This window comes from Nicotiana sylvestris, chromosome 5 (genome assembly GCF_000393655.2).
Source record: "Nicotiana sylvestris chromosome 5, ASM39365v2, whole genome shotgun sequence".
NCBI classification, from domain to species: domain Eukaryota; kingdom Viridiplantae; phylum Streptophyta; class Magnoliopsida; order Solanales; family Solanaceae; genus Nicotiana; species Nicotiana sylvestris.
Genome location: NC_091061.1, coordinates 37,595,080 through 37,614,269, shown reverse-complemented (window position 1 = coordinate 37,614,269; position 19,190 = coordinate 37,595,080). Strand labels below are relative to the sequence as shown.

The following is a 19,190-nucleotide window of genomic DNA, read 5'->3' as shown; positions in this document are numbered from 1 at the left end:
GATGTCGCTGCTAATAATATAGCTGTTGTAGCAACCTATAGGGTCGCTACTATATGTTGCCACTAATAATCCAATTTCTTGTAGTGCATGTCCTTAACTTTTGAACTTGTAACTGTAAATTCAGGACCAAATGTCCTTAACTTTTAAACTTGTTAGTCTAAGTTCAGGACCAAGTGTCCTTAATTTTTGAACTTGTTAGTCTAAGTTCAGAACCTATTGTCCTTAACTTTTAGGTTTCTTAGCCTAAGTTCAGGACCTATTGTCCTTAACTTTTGAGCTTGTTAGTCTAAGTTCAGGACTTCAGGACTTATTGTCCTTAACTTTTGAACTTGTAACTGTAAGTTCAAGACCTATTGTCCTTAACTTTTGGGCTTCTTAGCCTAAGTTCATGACCTATTGTCCTTAACTTTTGAGCTTGTTAATCTAAGTTCAGGACCAAATGTCCTTAACTTTTGAACTTATAATTCTAAGTTCATTAAATAAGCAGCTATATATATAAACAATAACATCATAATCGCTTTCCCAACATTATTTGTAACAACTGTGAGATCTAAAACTCAAAGAAACATATTTATCAAACATTACTCAGTTCAATTTTTCGGAGCTAAGCTTATTGTTCCCCCAAAAGTTAAGACAAAAAATAAGTAACAAAATAATCAGTAATAACGTACAATGATATTATATTCAACAATAGCAGTTGTATTGCTTGAGAAATAAGTCTTAGCAGTAACAACACCTTGAGCAAGCCTAAAAATTCCAGATCCACCAATAATTTGCAATTCTCTGTATTCCTGCGATTCAGAAGCTCGACCAACCACACTCAGACTACTACCATTTATAAGGTCCGTCAATGAACACAAAATTGAAGTCGAAAAAAGAGCAATTTCAGTCATTGATGTAGCCCCATGAATTCCCTGGGCACAGTTCTTCTCCCTAGCATGAAAGAGATAGAAGAAAGGGTAATACAGTCTTTTCATATTAATTTTAATAGACTAGTGGTTAATATATACCACTTTAAAAAGTGGCTACCCTACACAATTTTTACCTAATCTATGGCTGACTTGTGTTGGCTAATTTGCTGTTTAGCAACAGTATTAATTTATTTTTTGGCAATTTAATAACAAGCAGACCTACCAATTGGCTTTTGCGGCTCATCTATGGCTTGAGTTATTATGGGGCTAATTTGGTCTTTATCAACAGTATTAATTTATTCTAGGTTAAGGGTATTAAGTATTTGGTTAAAAAATACAGTAAGTATATTGAGCGATGTTCGTCTAGTGTATATTACTCAAAAAAAGAATTCTATTGCTTTTTGGTGGATTATTCGTCAATCGTCATGGAGTTTCAACGTTTGAACATTACGTAATTAGATCTCCCTTTTCTTGATGCTGTTATTGTTGTTTTTTTTTTTTTTTCTGGTGGGAGAGGAGGGAAGTTCTGTTAATGAACATGAGAGGCGATGTCATCCTTGTTTAAATTTGTGCAATATCGTCAAGTTAAATTAACCTACAATAACAGATAACTCATAGCAACTCTTGAAAAATAAAGTAATACCATGTTATAGATAATTAAACTAGTATTAATACCCACACGCGCGATGGGCGGACATTATTGGTGAATATTAGTCATATCGAAATATTATCTAATTTATTTGAGCACGTTACATCATTTGGTTTAACAAAATTATTATTGTCCTCTTATCTACCCTAATAAATGTTTATGTAATTAAATCAAAAGACTCATATAACATCGAGTAATTTTTTGATGATTATCATAATTATTAGGTTGTACTATAATTAAATAATCTAAAAATATAACATGACTTAAAACGAATAACAATATATTATAATCAAATGAATTTAGAATTTTTTTGGTGTGTTTCTAACTTTATTTGTCATTGTTAATTATGGTCATTATAATCTTCAAACCCTTCCTACCTGTAACTCATGAAAGTGGTTCATTTGTAAATACATGTTTAGTTAATAAAAAATAGTCCCATATATATGAAATAAAAATATGACTTGACTTTTAATAATAATAAAAGAATAATATGATAGAAAATCATTTTTGCTTGAATTTAGAAGGTATTTTAACTTAGTTGGAGTCAACATTATTGTTCAGCGTATTTTCTGAGAAAAATTTAGCTTTAGTTGCTCGAATTATAAGTTGTATAATGATTAACTTGTGCCATTATCCAATATTATATTTTAGAGTTACGTATATATTCATTTTATAGCAAAGCCCATGTCTTATTTACTAGACTATCAAATTATTTATTCACTTTATTATTTACAAATAACTTATATTTTTTTAATCATCATTTATCATTTTCCTCCTTTCAGTAATTTTTGCTAGAGAATAAAATAACAGTCCATACCTTTATAAATACAACGATCTGAAACTTAGACTTAATAATTTTCTAATATATTATATTAATAATTATGGGTGAAGCTTTTCATAAATTTATTTTAACATTATTTTTAATAATTATTGTTGTTGTAGTACATATAATTAGAAATTGATTTTTTTTCTAAATTTTTTTTAAATTTAATGTGTTAAAAATAATTTTGAAATCTTATAATTTTTAATTGAATCTTGGGTTATAAATACTGATATTATATTCTTAATTTACTAAATTTTAAGAGTGCTACTTATATACCACATCTATTAATTTTGTACATATAAAAATTAAATCAATATGATTTAATTTTATATATTATCATTAGTAGGCAAAAATCACAAAACTTGTTTTAGATGTTTTCAATAAATATACAGTTACAACAACTAAACTACAATAGTAATCAGTAAAGTTACACTATTCACGCAACAAAGAAAATGATAGTATGTTGGTTATCAAAAATGAAAATAATGCTATGTTATTATTGGAGAAATCAAATAATTTTCCAGTTGGCCACTTTATAAGGCATTCTTAAATAGATTTACTTATAAATTATAATAATAATAATAATAATAATAATAATAATAATAATAATAATAATAGTTTTAGAAGAATGTTAAATTTATTAATTGAAAACTTTCGTCTAAAATGATATTCTTCACTATTAATATTCATGTTTTTTAAATACATGATTATCTTTCAATTCAAAATATTTTTTATATTTCATTTTAAAAAAATTATTTATAGATTTATTTATCCTTTACTTCAAATTTATTTTTATTACATATCCTAATAGATATTGTCTTAAAATTGTCAAGTGATTTCTTTTTTATAAGAGGCAATGCCATCCTTCTTTAAATTTTAAATTTTTGCAATGTTGTCAAGTTAAGTTGACCTATAATAACAAATAACTCATAACAATTGTGATATTGTGACTTGAAAAATGAAATAATAGCATGTTATAAATAATTAAATTGTCTTGGTAAATTATATGCTATCTGATATATAACTTAAATCCTCCTTTTAGTTATTACTTGTATCGCAATCTGGTTATTAAACAGTTAAAAATTATTTTGACCTCCTTCAAGTTTATATATGCACCGGCAATGGTGCACACATATATATATATATATATATATATATATATATATATATATATCCCCTCAACGTCCGAGCTCTTAGCACCACCATATATCCATTCCATCATCTTCCATTAGAGTTGTTAGAAGGTAACAAAGTCATATTAGCCATGGCTTTTATATGGGCAACTCTAATTGTTGGTCTATTAGTATATGCCTTCTATGAGCTGCTAAACATTCAGAAGAGAAAAAGGTTTCCTCCTGGTCCAAAAGGGCTTCCCATTTTAGGACATCTTCATTTGTTAGGTAAATATCCACACAAAGATTTACAAAAACTAGCCAACAAACATGGTCCTCAAGACATATGATCACATCTTTGCTAGTAGGTCTCGTAACGAGGCATCTCAATATATGTCCTATGGCCAGAAGAATATGATTTTTGCAAAGTATGGACCATATTGGCGTAACATGCGCAAATTGTGCACTGTGCACCTTTTGAGTAATCTCAAGATTAATTCATTTCAATCCATGAGAAAGCAACAAGTTGAACTTCTGATCAACTCGCTTAAAGAACAAGCTCATGATCGCGCTGTTGTTGATCTTAGTGCAAAGGTTACATCCTTGAATGCTAGCTTGACTTGCTTAATGGTCTTTGGAAAGAAGTATATGGATGAGGACTTTGACAAGAGGGGATTCAAAGCTGTAGTTCAACAAGTTGTGCATTTCGCTGGGACACCGAATCTTGGAGATTTTTTCCCCTTTCTTGGTGTAGTTGATCTTCAGGGACTCAATCGCAAGCTCAAAGATCTTTCAAAGGTGTTTGATGAGTTTCTTGAGAAGATTATTGACGAACATGTTCAGTCTCATGACCAGAAGAAGACCAAGGACTTTGTCGACACCATGATCGAGATTATGCAATCAGGAGAAGTAGAGTATCAGTTTGACCGTCGACATATAAAAGCTATCCTCGTGGTAGGTTGCCATTCCATTTTACATTCTAATATAAGCTCAAGAAACCACAAATTTTTAGATTAAATTTTCTAATTTCAATAAATAATTTCCCTGCTTCCTTTTCCATACAGCACATGCTAATAGCAGCAGCAGACACTTCAGCAACATCAATAGAATGAATACTCACTGAGCTAATTAGGCACTCTCATGTGATGAAGAAACTCCAAAAAGAGTTAGAAGAATTGGTAGGAATTGAAAGGATGGTAGAAGAATCAGACTTGGAGAAGTTGAAGTACTTAGACATGGTTTTAAAAGAGGGCCTGAGGCTGCATTCCATAGTGCCAATAATGCATCATGAGGCCATGGAAGATTGTGTAGTCGATGGCTTCCACATACAGAAGGGATCGCGAATCATGATAAATTGTTATGCGGTTCAGAGGGATCCAAATGTTTGGCCTGAGCCTGAGAAGTTTTTTTCTGAGAGATTTGTTGGGAGCAGTGTAAATATTCGTGGACGTAATTTTCAACTTTTACCATTTGGCTCTGGTAAAAAAGAAGTCCCGGAATGCAGTTGGGGATTACCATTGTTCACCTTGTGGTTGCACAATTGGTGCATTGCTTTGATTGGGAGCTTCCAAATGGTATGCAGCCTCTTGATTTAGACATTGATGAGCAGTTTGGGATGGTAGCATGCAAAGAAAAGCCACTGATGGCTATTCCTACATATAGACTAAAGAAATGATGCAAACACATTGCAGATTGTAAGAGAACTAATCTCTCTAAACTTTTTATTTTACTTAGCTACTGATAATATTACACAAGCGATATTTAAAGTTTCTATTCCATGGTTTTGTGATTGTTGTGCATTTCCCTTGCTATTCTACAAATAATATATTGTTATGCCTAAAAAGAATAGAATATGCCAATAGTCTCATTATGTACAAAATTGACCTTTTCTTTTCTTGTTTCTCTTTTTACTATGTGTTGGTGACATCCAATCCTACTCTCACGATGAAAGTAGTACGGTCGCATCAATAACAAACACAACAAAGGTTGAGGTTAAATCCAACAAGAAGTATGGTGTGCGCTAAGGCCTCTCTACTCTTTCGGGATAGGGGTAAAGTCTGCGTACACACTACCCTCCCCAGACCACACTAATGAAATTTTACTGGATCGCTGTTGTTGTTGCTGATATTTCCTGTTGTATTCGCCAAACAAAGAGTTGATTTCAATTACTTCTAAAATTATAGCTAAAAGTACTAAATTAGTTACCAAGGAATTGAAGCGAATACGTAGCATGCAACTAAAAAATGATTTGTTTTCTATAAAGAAGATGACCATCGTTGTAACCTCAATATAGCATAATTGGTTCTTGGATGTATGTAGCTTGCCTAAATACTTTGAATTAATGATTATGGTCCAATTGTTAGCTACCCACAATAATTTTTCAACTCAAGCTTATCCCTCAAAAGTCTTTCCAAACCCAAAGGAATCCATAAACCCAATTGATACTAACCCAAGTAAAAATCTCCCTATTCCTAATCAAGCTTCATTAATTTTTGAATAAGCTTAATTCTTCTACTTGTTGGCTACCCAATCCAATTTCTAGTTTTTCCAACAAGAAATAGACAATAACGGGCTCAATCTAGTATTTGCAACCACCAAATTAACATTAAAGTATAAAAATAAATAAAATCACATATGTCCACTTAAGAATTGATTTGCAGCTTACAAGAAGATAAGTGAAACTCTCTATATGGGAGATGATAATCCATTACCAATAGAGGGGATAATAATATCAAATTAAAAATGATCGATGGAATCACCAGAAATATTGAATGTTGGCACGTTCCTGGGATAAAAAGGAATTTGATTTCTCTTTCAACTTTAGAGGATCAAGGGTTTAATTTTCACTCCGATAATGAAATACTTAAAATATGTAAAGGCCCTATGGTACTCATGATGGGTAAGCTGCATTCTAGACTGTATTATCTTCAAGCTAGTATAGCTGAAAGGGAAGCTATTATAGCTTCTGGAAAAAGTAATTTGAATCAGTCTCAATTGTGGCAGTTGCGACTTGGTCATTTGAATGACAAGGAATTGTCTTTGTTGAGCAAGCAAAATTTGTTGGCTGGTTTAAAAATCAAGCTTTAAATTTTTGTGAACATTGTGCGTTTGATAAACAAACAAGGGTAAAATTCAGCAAGAAGACAGAGCACAAGACCAAAGACAAGTTAGATTATAACATTCAGACTTGTGGGATCCAAATAGAGTTCCATTCAAGAGTGATGCCAGGTATTTTATGACTTTGATTGACGATTACTCAAAAATAGTTTTGAGTGTATTTTTCATAAACAAAAATTGAGGTATTTTCTACTTTTGCTGAATAGAAGATGATAGTTGAGAGGCAGACGAAAAGAAAAGTTAAATGTTTTCGGAGTGATAATGGGTTAGAATTTTATAGTTTAGAGTTTAATGATTTATGCGACAGAGAAGGCATAGTAAGACACACCACATGTATCAAAACACCATGAATAGTGTTGCAAAACGTATAAACAGAACTCCAATGAATCATGATTTCACCTTGTGTGTTAGCAAGGATTTTTGGGTTGAACCAATCAATACAACTTGTTATTTGGCCAACAAATCTCCATCCACAACTATTGAGTTTAAAATTCTTTTTGAGGTATTATTCAGTTCGCCGGCTGATTATTCAAATTTGAGGAGATTTAATATCCTGCTTATGCGCATGTGAGGGATGAAAAACTTAATCTGAGTGCAAGGAAGTACATATTTTTAGGATATGCAACTGGACTGAAAGGTTATAAGTTCTGGTACCTAGATCAAAAGACTCCACGAATAATTATAAGTAGAACATGATATTCAATAATCTACCTCACTGGGTAGTTAGAGGAAGAAGTCAATAGCAAAAACATATCGTGATATCGGTGACCACATCGAGCAAGAAATTGAATCTCTACTAGCTCAATCCAGTAATTCTAAAAGTAGAGAAGTGGAGGAGGTGTAAAATAATAATCAGGATAATAATGCTAATGCGCATGTGCAACATCAACCGTATAGCATTGCAACAGACATAGAAGAAAGAGTGATCAATCAATCGTAAAGATTTGCAAACTCAGTTGATGAAAATCTTCTTGGATATATAAATCTTGTGGGATTTGCTTCATCAATTGCAGAGACCGTTGATGTATTAGAGTGCAATAGCTATCAAGAAGCTATATCGAGTACAAAAGTAGATCGACGAATTGGTATTATAGCTTAAGAGATTGGGTCTCTTAACAAGTTTAGGCGTTGCCTAGACTTGGTTAATGTGTGCGACAATGGATAGAGCCCATGCAAGGGCTGAGGGCAAGGTAAAGACATGTTTTTCTAGTGATGAAAAAATTCAAGCCAAGGGAAAGATTTGTTATTTGTGGCTTGAATTATTTCTTGTATTTTTTTGAAAACACATAATTTCTATAGGTTTGGGAAATCCATTGTTCTAACAGATTTGGGAAAGGAAAACTTGTTGTCCTCGAAATATTGGAAAAACCTTTCTCTTATATGTTTCAGACTACTTGGGATCTATATATAGAGATTGTAGTTGGGGATTTGTTAACCTGAGCGATTTTGGTTTTGATGATTACCAAAGGAACACATGTATAAACCAGGTCCATGGACAGTGTACACATGTGACAAACATAATCAAGCAAAAGACATGCACGTGAAAGAGATAAATATAGGCGGTTATTTTTTATAATCCTTGAATGAAAAGGTTGTATATTTGTTAAGGAGCAGGACTCCTTACTTGAACATAAATCTATCCAAGATAAGAAAATAGTTAGAAATTGAAGATAACTATAACTCTTCCACCAAGGAAGAGTAAACCATTAGAACTCTAGTTAATCCTTATTCTACTAATTCTATAAATATTAGTTGTATTCTCTTTTACATGTGATGCACACATGCTGAAGTTAAGCAAGAATTGAGAGCAAAATAGCAAGACATGAACCTGAAGCTACATAAACCAGATATAAGAACCAGTTCCATATGTCTGTCTTTTATTCTAGTTCAATTATAGTAGGGCTTTTGAGTTGTACCTTTCAACTTTCGTAAAAGCAAACTGTATTAAGTACTTGAGTTGTATTATTCAAGTTAGAGTTAACTTGAAGCTGTCAAAACAAGCTGTGGCTGATTGCTACAAGGGTTAACGGTAATCCTTAGATTTACAAGAGTTTATAAATATTGTTATTTTGGCTCAGAGTTTTAGTGACATGTTGGGAAAAATACTAATGGGAAGCAGGTCTTGATTTTTTCACATTTTGAGTCGGGTGTTTTCCACGTAAAAATACTTGTGTTCTTTAGTTTCTACATTATTAATTCTGCAATAGTAGATTAAGGAATGCATAGAAGAACCAAGTCCTTCTATAATCCTGTGCACGCGAAAATTGGACACCACACAAATCACCTCCCCCTTCTTGTGTGGTATTTAAGTATAAAACATAAGGATTCTAGAGATTAGATTATATTTTTCTTCTCATTCATAGTGGAAAACTATCTCTGCTTCTATCCTGAGGATTAGGCTTAGCCGAACTTCGTTAAATCCTTGTGTTGTTTTGCTTCTCTATTTGCTTTGTGTGTTATTATGTGCTAGTTAATCCACGATCTTCCGTAACAGGTAAGTTGAGGAATCGTTGAGGTATGTTGAGGTTTCCATGTACCTTAGGATTTCTCAGAGTTCATGTCTTCCAAGTGTTTGCTTAACGTCTCTAATGCTAAAATGTTAATGTATGAGCATGGGAACAAGCGACTCAGCGAGAATGCATTATCCATCTTTTCTAGTCTGTGTTGCATCTAATGCTACAATGTACTTTATATAAGTACTTTTATCAGTTCGCAAGCTAAGTGATGAACTCAAACGAGATGTTAAGTGAAAGTTTAAGTGCTTATATCAAGTTTTACTGTGATGAATGATGCTGTGCTATTACTGCCATGACAAACATTACTATCAATTTCTAGTTGTTTTTGTTGCAGTGTATAACTCAGTATTTACCTCGAAATCGTGAGTAACAATTAAAGATAAATTGTGGTTTTAAAGATATGTGATTTATTCCAATACTAGTGAATATACAAGTAATACTAAGCTTAAGTAAGAAGAATTGATGAAGCAAACCATTATTGTTAGAGCAATAGGGGCCTCGAGCTCGATTGTCCCAGGGGCCTCGAGGTGAGCTAAGAACCAATAAAGAATGAACAATAAAGTAAAAATGATAAAGCTGAAGAACAATTGTTGAGCACGATAAACGAGAAAAATAGAGTAGAATATTCTATGGCAGTGAATAATGTTGTTCTTTACAAATGATTGAGATCCCCTTTATATGGGAGGGGAAAACCCTAACATAGTACATTCCTAATTGGGGTAAAGAATTATATTGGTACTGCTGTATAACAACCTGGTACGGACTCGTACTATTCCATACAAAATCTTATCCTTTAATTTGTGCCCTGATCCACGTGTCTTTGAGAAATTCCCGTTCTTTCTTGAGTGTCCTAGAAATTGTACTACCCTCGAGGCAGATCATGACCGGTCCCCGATTCGCTTCTCGAGGTGCACTTATCCGGGCCTGGCTTGATTCTTACTTCGAGCTTCCTGAACTCGGGCTCAGAATGTAATCAAGTCTTTGAAATCGAGCTCTCTGATTTCTACCATATACAGATAGTCCCCGCATTTCTTAGAATAAGATGATAAGAAACGATTTGAACCTCGATTTTCCTGAACCTCTCATGATGATGTCATGCTTGTGACGCAGGCATTCAGAGTAACCGAAATGTCCCGTCGGTCCATTTCCCCAAAAATATTGAATGCATTCCAGTGTTACTTGGCCACTAGTGCCGCTGAACCGTCGTTGCCCTTCTATAAATATGAGGCGATTCCTCTAAGTAATGAACTTTACTCTTTCTTCACCCCTTTGCCATCTTCATCTCTTTCTCCAATCACCCACTTCCTCCGCCTCTTTAAGCGCCAGAAAACGCCAAGCTCTTGCCAGAAGCACCACATCCTTGTGCAATCTGTATTATTTAGCTTACAACCATGGCCAAAACTTCCAAAACGGTCCCTAAGAAGTATAAAGCATCGTCTTCTTCCGCCTCCTGGCTGGCCAAACCAGTGGTGCCACCAACACTAGAGAAAATCAGCCCCGGTAATTGCATATTAAGAAAGACTTTAGTATCGAGAATCCTACCGATGTCCCAGGCCGATGCGAGCACGCATCTCGATATATTAGCTTGATAACGAAGAAGCTTATCAAGGATGTAAAGAGGGACTGTTGCTGGGGAGATGAGGTTGAGGTTCAGATCTCGAGCCCAGATGAAAGTATTACCACCCACGTGGGGGAGGGGGGGAGTGGTTTGAGTGTTTACACTTGCCCCTTGACACTGGGTCCCTTTGATCCCGTGCTGATCGACTTCAGCAAAATGTACGAAGTCACCCTCGGTCAAATTCATCCTTTCTTTTGGCGTATCGTGATCATGTTGCAGTATTTTTTTGAAAAGGCCAAGGGTTTGGAATTCATCATCAGCCACCTGGTTCGATTGTATCAGCCCAGTTATTTCGAGGGCTCATCAAGCTGCAATGCCGAACAACGAAATTCTTCTTTGCCAGTACTGACGAACCCAAATATCGGGGTTGGATGAGCCAGTTCGTTAGAGTAAGAATTTTGGACATCATCCCCAGGGAAAAGATGCCTTTCCCTGAGAGGTGGAACTTTAACCGTAAGTGGAGTTAGTATTTCCAGTATATATTTATATTCTGCTTCCATTTTTTTGTAATGCTTTTATCCTTCTTTTGGCAGCCAATGCTTGGGCTCCCCAGCGGTGCCCGACCTCAAGGATTGGATTCGGAAGTTAGCTGCCACTTCTTCCTATGATGAGCGCAAGTGGTGTGAGTTATCGAAGGGCCAGTGGGAGGCCAAGAACCACGGTAAGTTTCTTTGAACAGTTTCAAACGCTCTTCATACATTGACAGTGTTTTATTCATGCTTACTGTTACGCAACGCCTTCCTGATGTTCTTTGGAAGGGCAACGTAAGGCTAAGCAACCGATGTCAGTGCAGTTGCTGTTAGCCAATGAGGTCCCCTCCGCACGCTAGACTAGATTGTCAGTGCCGTGCGGGAAAACCAATGTCATGAGCAATTGCGGAAGCTGAGAGAGAATTAAGTTTTGAATGATGATGATGATTTTATTGATGAATGAAAATGCTGATTACAAAGATGGGGTGTCGAGGGGGAGAGACACCAGAAAAATGCTTGCTTGAAATGTTTGATTGTTTGGTCCCCCTTAATAATGCTTAAAAAAAATAAACCAACATTACATGATTAGCCCTAATAAAGCTGTAGAAGCACACTGAAATGGAAATGATGTAAACTAGTCTATAATTACAATGAAAAGGACTTAGTTTATTACAAGGTAGAACTAAGTCCGACGGCAACAACTTTGTCTTGCGGGTCAGGGTCTGCGCGCGCGTTGCTGTGGGCGCGTGCAACATTTGCTGTGCTGGTCTGAGGCTGGGCGCTGGTGCTTGGCATCAGGGTCTGTGTGCGAGGCACTGCTGGAATGGGCCTGCAGTTGGGCGCTGGCGAGGCATCAGGATCTGTGCGCGCGATATTGTCAGGGCGCGCGACGCTGTTGTCATTGGCCAGCCCTTGGGCGCTGGCGAGAGGCATCGGTGGGGCAACAGAGGCGCATGCGCGCTTGTCACTTGGCGCAGCCAAGACCACGGGGCCGACCATGGTGCTAGGCATTGTGAGGCTTTCTAGGCTGCCATGGGGCGCGGCCAAGGGGTCATGGGGCGTGTCTGGAAAGCAGCCCATGACATTACTTATGCAGGCCACAACGACGCATCCAAAATGAGGTCGACTTCGATCGGGGAAGGGACCAAGCCTTTAAATCCGATGTCCGAGAAGGACAACAAAAGGAAAATAGTTTCGAATCCCGAAGACCCTAAAGACAAGAGAACCCTCGCTCGAAGGCTGCAGAAAAGATTTGCTCAAACGGACGCAGATTCGGCTCGTGATTCCCCGGATAATGAAGAAAATGATGATGAAGAGTCAACAATGGTGACTCAGACCAGCAAGCCAGTCGAGGCCGCCGAACCTACCGAACAAGAGATCTCATCCCGTGGTGAGGAGACCCCGAAGGAAGAAGTGGGTAGGGCTCCTTGTCCCCAGAGGTTGAGATTGTCCCTCCGTCTTCGACAACTATACTGGAGGGGGTAAATTCTAAGACCCACATTGGTAACGAGAATGCCCCGAGTGAAGAGCTCAGGGTCATAACAATAAGTCACTTCCTTTCATTGCCAACCTTTTCCGAGGGGGCAATCGAAGAAGCCAACGCTCTGTGCATGCCCGATCCGAACAAGGTCATCGAGGACAATCTTTTTCAGGGTTGCTACGTTGGGATTCAGGATTCCGATGACCTGAATGATGCATCCCTATCTTTGAAGAGGCTCAACATTTCCTTTCCCGGGTAAGTACTTACCTTTAGTATTGTAATTTTTTCTTTCTTTTCTTTCGACTGATATGACTCCATTTCATATATAGGCCATCACAAAGCTTAGAGATGAGCTAAGCCAATGTGAGGCCGAGATCAAGAAAGTTTCGGGTGAACAGAAGGCCCTGAGGCTCCTCTGTAGTCAGAAGGAAGAGGAACTTAAGGATCTCAGAACCGCATTGGCCAAAGCTCAAAAAAGCGAGTCTGAGCTAGATGAGTAGGTAACTTTGATTTTAACCGAGTACGACCTTCTTGGCCCTGATTCAGAGGATAATATTTTGATATCTCAGCTACAGCAAAAGCTAGATATGATTAGGCAGCTCCGGGGTGAGGTAGATCATGTTCGGGCAGATTGTCATCAGTGGAAGAAAATTATGGATCAACTTGCAGCTGATAAGGAAGATGTTGTGTCCCAAATGGCCTCGGCGAAAGCTCAGCTCCAAGCTGGATAAAGCCCGTGCCAAAGCTACACAGGCTAAGGCTGAAGCTGTGCAGGCTAAGGCCAAAACTATAAAGATGGAGGCTGCAGCTGATAAATCCATTGCTATATACTCAAGGGAAGCCGTGGCCGTTCAAGATGAGTTGATGGAGGCCTCTGACCGGGGAAGACAGAGCAATGAATTGGCTAGGTGCCAATCCCGGAAGGAGACTCTCGAAGAAATCCATGACCGAGGGTTCAACCTCGCCGGGGAGATGGCTGAATTAAAGGCGCGGGAAACCGATGCTAGGTTTCTTGTATCCTTCGATGACGAGGATGTGGTGAGTGGCTTCGAGGACGAGGAAGGTGAATAAGATATTCCCGTAGGGGAAGAGACTCCTGAAGATAGAGCCGCTGAAGATGAAGACGACACTTCCGGGGGGTTTGACCCCGAAAATAGATTAGGTTTCTTTTTTTTGTGCAAGGGCCCTTTGTGGGCATTGTAATATATTTTGTAAATTCACCTAATGAATATAAAGTATTGTTTTGTTCTATCCTCGATTTGTGTTGAATTTTACTTTGTCTCCATTTGTGGAAAGTTCCGATGATTCAAATACATAGCTCGAGTATTGGTTCAGACTCGTAATAAACCCTTAGGTTTTTATTTCTCAAGATCATAACCCTTAAGGTTTTAGATGATACTCGAGCTAAGCTCAAAATTACTTTGATGAGAGCGCGGAACAACGGGGCTTTTGGGTCCGAGTTGAATGAGAACGAAGTCTCGGGCTCCCATAAGCTTTTGACCCTATATCTCTTTTAAGCTGGCCCTTAGGCTCTTATATATCGGTCCATAGGCTCTTTTTAAAATTGTCCCTTAGGCACTTTTAAAGTTGGCCCTTAGGCTCTTTAAATTGGGTCGTTTCGGCCTCTAAAATGGCTATATAATTTTTCCCTCATTTCGGCTAAAAGACTTAGTGAAATTTTAGTTATGCCTTAGCATATGTTTTTGTACATGAATGCGGGATGCTTCGTGCACTGGGCTGCCCTTATTAGGTAAGTTGATATATAACAACAACAGCTACTCGTCCAAAAAATGAAGTAACAACTCCATATAAACGATCATATTGTCTTAATAGTGTAAAAATGTCACGCTCCAAACCTGGGGAGGCGTGGCTGGCACCCGGTACAGTACTGGCCTGAGCGAACCACTTTGTAACTCTTTTTTTTTCTTTGTTAACTATCATGGGACAACATGGCCACAATTCGTAATGTATAACTATAAATGGAAAAACGTTGTATCAATGAACCATCTTTCTTAAATCATGAATACATATGGGCCGTCAAGGCCTCTAACATACTGTACAAAATAAACCTTTGTCTACAAAGCCTCTAAGAGTATTAAACATCAAACATAATAGGGCCCCAGCCTACCTAGAAGTCCGTAGCCAAACTCTGATAACACGATGACTTATAGACTAGGCTGCTCTCTGAATGAGGTGGAGTCTTACCGATCCTTCGCTGAATGCTAACCTCGTCTACTTTAAGGGCTCCTCAAACTGATAACCTATACCTGCAGGCATGAATGCAGCGTCCCTAACAAAAAGGATGTCAGTACGAATAATGTACTAAGTATGTAAGGTGGAACTGAAAGATAACATTAAGTCAACATTAATTAATTACATATAACAATCAACCTGAATCTCTGAAGTGCCACCGTATATGCATACTTATTATACTCATATATATACAATGCTTCTCTTTGAGACTATTATCCATATATTATAATGCATGACTGCCCAACTGATCAATAGTAACTGCCCGACCGGCCTTCGCATGGTGATAAATGTATTATAGCCCAATCGACCGTAGCACGGTAGTAAATGCATGATTGCCTTACCGACCATAGCTCGATGGTAAATATGTAACTGCCCAACTAGCCGTAGCTCGATGGTAAATGCATGATTGCCCAACCGGCCGCAACTTAATAGTAAATGTGCAACTGCCCAACCGGTCGTAGCCTGATAGTAAATGCATGACTGCCCGACCGTCCATATCACGATGGTAAATAAAGATGTATGTCTGCCCAACCAATTGTAGCAAAGTGGTAAATAAATAAGCATGACCGCCAAACCGGCCGTAGCACGTTGGTAAATGCTTGAAGATGCATGTATCACTATATTATAAATATTAACATCTTTATCATATACCTCAATAGAGACTTAGGAGCATACTTATACATACTTGAATATCACTTTACAAGAGTGAATAACATCGACATCTTTAACTGCTAAGAGCAGAAACACTTATAAAATAGCATTATGTTTACGTATCGTTACTTGGATCATGCCAAAAGAAGGAAGGATTAGCCTTAACATACCTGAACCGATTCTCTTAACAATCCCTCTAACATACGTCTTTTGTGATAAAACACGTGACGATGGATCGAAGTAGGAAAAAATATGTATGATATTCTTGAGAAAGATTGCACCGTACTCCCTTAGAATAGCAAAATCTCACGTTGCGAATCATTAAGTAGTCTTGTATGAGATATTTGAGGCAAATCACGTTGCTATTGAGAACTATAATTTCTTGAGAATTTGTTGAACCTTCTTCATTCCCTTGTAGAGATTACAAAGTGAATTTAGAGAAGTATTAACCTTTGGGTGTGGGCCCTACATTTTAGCTGACTTAGCCACAAGAATCCTCAACATGTGCCACCTAATTGTAAGGACCAAAGAGTCATTATGTAGTCTTGATCCAATTGTCACACCTCCTTTTTTACCCCAAAGGGATAAGGGAATTTTTCCAATTAAAGTGACAACAATCGAAACGAGATTATTTATATTCAAATTCAGAGTCACCACTTGGGATAATTTATGGTGTCCCAAGTAACCGATTTAAAATCCTGAGTCAAGGAAGTTTGACTCTTATTTATAGTCTACAAACGCAGAAATCTGGGTAAGAAATTTTGTTAACCCGGGAGAAGGTGTTAGACATTCCCGGGTTCCGTGGTTTTAGCACGGTCGCTTAACTATTAATAATTGGCCTAATTATCCCATTTATTAAATATTTAAAACCTATGTGCATTTTTAGCTTTCAAACCACTTTTAGTGTTTATGGAATTATTTTTTGGAACAAGGCACGATGTCGTACACTTGTCGTTCTGCTACACATTGCAAACCGCGTCACATGAAATGCACCCGCGATCTATGATATGTTTATTTTATTATTATTAGAAGTTATGATCGGGTCACATGAAATGCACATCCAAATTTAGATTTATGTATCATGACTATGCTACGGGAACCGTACTCATAGTCACAATGACTTTATTTATGCGCCTAAAAGTTTGCCCACCCCTACGATTATCCAAAAGCTTGATCACATGAAAAGGTTCTCAAGAAAAGCTAACTGGAAAGACATGCTACAAATGATTAAAAATAATTCAGAACATTACCAAATCTACAATTTTATAACCTTGCATTGTGAACAAGACCATTGGTTATGGAAACTCACGTTATCTAACATTAACCAAAAAATAACTTTCTAAAGAAATGAAGCAGGTCTCATTCCCAGCCAGTAGGAGCTGGGGTGCGAGGATTTAAGGAAAATTCACGTTGAAACAAAAGAAAACCAGCAAGAAAAAGACTTTAAACATTTTGCCAAATCAACATATCAAATACTAGATTTTAACTAGACAATATCAAAAGAAACGAAAGCAATCTCAACGAGATTCATTCACAATAATACTCCAACAAATTTGATATTACAATAACACCTTTAGCGCTTAAGAGATCTTCACATAAAAAGATGTACAGGAAAACTGCTCAAAATGATTCTCATAAACCTTAGGTAGATTGATTGTTATTAACACTTGATTGAAAGCTAAATAAACTATCAATTTTGCCAATCCCCTTAAACTATGGCTCAAATCATATTTGGATCCATTCCAGAAATAACAATTCCGTGTCTGACTAATCAATATGTCACGACCCCAATCCCTGGTCGTGATGACGCCCAACATGATGCTAGGCAAGCCCGACCAATTCGTCACTCACAATCCCTTATGTAGAATTCATTACCAATTAATAGAATTTAATGCCAAATTAACATGATTATAACTCTGTAGCAATAAATAAACAGTACGGAAAATCCATAAAATAACAATATAAATCCCACCGATCTGGTGTCACGAGTCTGAGCCTCTAATACAAGGTTTCAATAATCTAATACAGAAAGATGTCTAAAATGCGGAATAATAAGTGGAGATAGAAGGAGAAATCGGGTCTGCAAACGCCATGCAGCTACCTCGATAACTCCAATGAAAACAGAACAGCAGGAAAGCTCGCTCTATGCCTCAGGAATACCTGTACCTATACACATGGTGCAGGGAGTAATGTGAGTACTCCGACTCAATGAGTAATAGCAATAAATAATGATTGACGGAAAGAAAACTCGTAAAACACTACGCAGTTCTATATTAAAATAGTAAGAATATCAAAAACAACAACTGAATGAAGAAGTCAGTTAAAAGTCCTTTAAGCCAGTATTCATTTCATTTACTCCTCACGATAACCGAATTCATATTTGTACTGATGCGGCGTGCAACCCGATCCATATAGTATACTGTTGCGGCGCGTAGCTCGATCTATATATATATATATATATATATATATATATATATGGATATATACTGCTGCGGCGTGCAGCCCGATCCAAGAATATTCGACTGCGCTCACTGGGGGTGTGCAGACTCCGGAGAGGCTCCTTCAGTCCAAGAGCTATACTACTGCGGCATGCAGTCCGACCCATATAATATACTACTGCAGCTTGCAGTCCGATCCATATAATATACTACTGCGGCGTACAGTCCGATCCATATAATATACTACTGCGGCATGTAGTCCGATCCATATAATATACTACTGCGGCGTGCAGTCCGATCCGCATAAATATATATACTGTTGCGGCATGCAGCCCAATCCATATCATATCAAATACCCTCACCATGGGGTTCTCGACCCCTCTCAAACAATATAGACTTGGCCTCTCGGGCACACTAAGATAAGACGGGGTCCTCAACCCACACGTTACTCTCATTAGGATTTAACAATTTCTAAAGTTGGTTCATATTATGTTTATCAGTTAAGAACATGACTGAGAGTATGATTTCGACAAGAAAAGTGGGGTCAACCAATACAAATGCCCCCTAAGGGTTATACAGATCGGCATAAGGCCCCACACATGGCAACTAGCCCATAATATAATGATATTAATTAAGTCTCAGTCAAAAGTACAGTAGAGTCATCAAACGGGATGGACCGAGTCCAAATCCCCAGTAGTGACAGACCCCACGCTCATCATACAGCGTGTGTATCATCTCAACATAGCACCACGTTGTGCAAATCCGGGGTTTCAAACCTTCAGAACATCATTTATAACCATTACTCACCTCAAGCAGGCCGAAATCCTAGCTCGCTGCTCCCTTACCTCGCAAATCAACCTCCTCGAGCGTCGAATCTGATCAAAACCACAAGTAATACGTTACAATAGGCTAAGGGAATACAACCCAATCGAAAAGACTCGAAAAATATCGAAAATCACGAAGTTGGCAAAACCTGTGCCTCGGGCCCACTTCTCAAAAAATCAGAAAATTGACATCACCGGATTCCTTATCTCGCCACGAGTCTATGCATATCAAATTTACCAAAATCCGAGCTCAAATGCTCCCTCAAACCCCCAAATTTCTATTTCAAAAGTCAAGCCCTAATCCTTCTCTTTTTAATCAAATTTCCAT

The 19,190-nt window shown here is 37.3% G+C and overlaps 2 protein-coding genes across 2 annotated transcripts; both read left to right on the top strand.

Moving 5' to 3' along the window:
• The first annotated feature begins 3,762 nt into the window (after positions 1-3,762).
• LOC104222371 (cytochrome P450 71AU50-like) lies at positions 3,763-5,260 on the top strand. The gene is made up of 2 exons (XM_070174032.1): positions 3,763-4,449; positions 4,560-5,260. Exons 1-2 carry the CDS (start codon positions 3,826-3,828, stop codon positions 4,605-4,607), a joined length of 672 nt encoding a protein of 223 aa, XP_070030133.1. The 5' UTR covers positions 3,763-3,825; the 3' UTR covers positions 4,608-5,260.
• Positions 4,689-5,170, top strand: LOC138868523 (cytochrome P450 71AU50-like). Its single transcript, XM_070146078.1, has 2 exons — positions 4,689-4,928; positions 5,000-5,170. Exons 1-2 carry the CDS (start codon positions 4,689-4,691, stop codon positions 5,168-5,170), a joined length of 411 nt encoding a protein of 136 aa, XP_070002179.1.
• Positions 5,261-19,190: the final 13,930 nt, after the last annotated feature.

Bases quoted from the DNA above. Each gene is read 5' to 3' on its own strand.
- LOC138868523 (XM_070146078.1), top strand. From the start codon at position 4,689: ATGGTAGAAGAATCAGACTTGGAGAAGTTGAAGTACTTAGACATGGTT. The intron at 4,929-4,999 runs GTAAATATTCGT...CCCGGAATGCAG, and splicing joins AGAGATTTGTTGGGAGCAGT to TTGGGGATTACCATTGTTCA.
- LOC104222371 (XM_070174032.1), top strand. From the start codon at position 3,826: ATGGTCCTCAAGACATATGATCACATCTTTGCTAGTAGGTCTCGTAAC. The intron at 4,450-4,559 runs GTAGGTTGCCAT...TTTTCCATACAG, and splicing joins ATATAAAAGCTATCCTCGTG to CACATGCTAATAGCAGCAGC.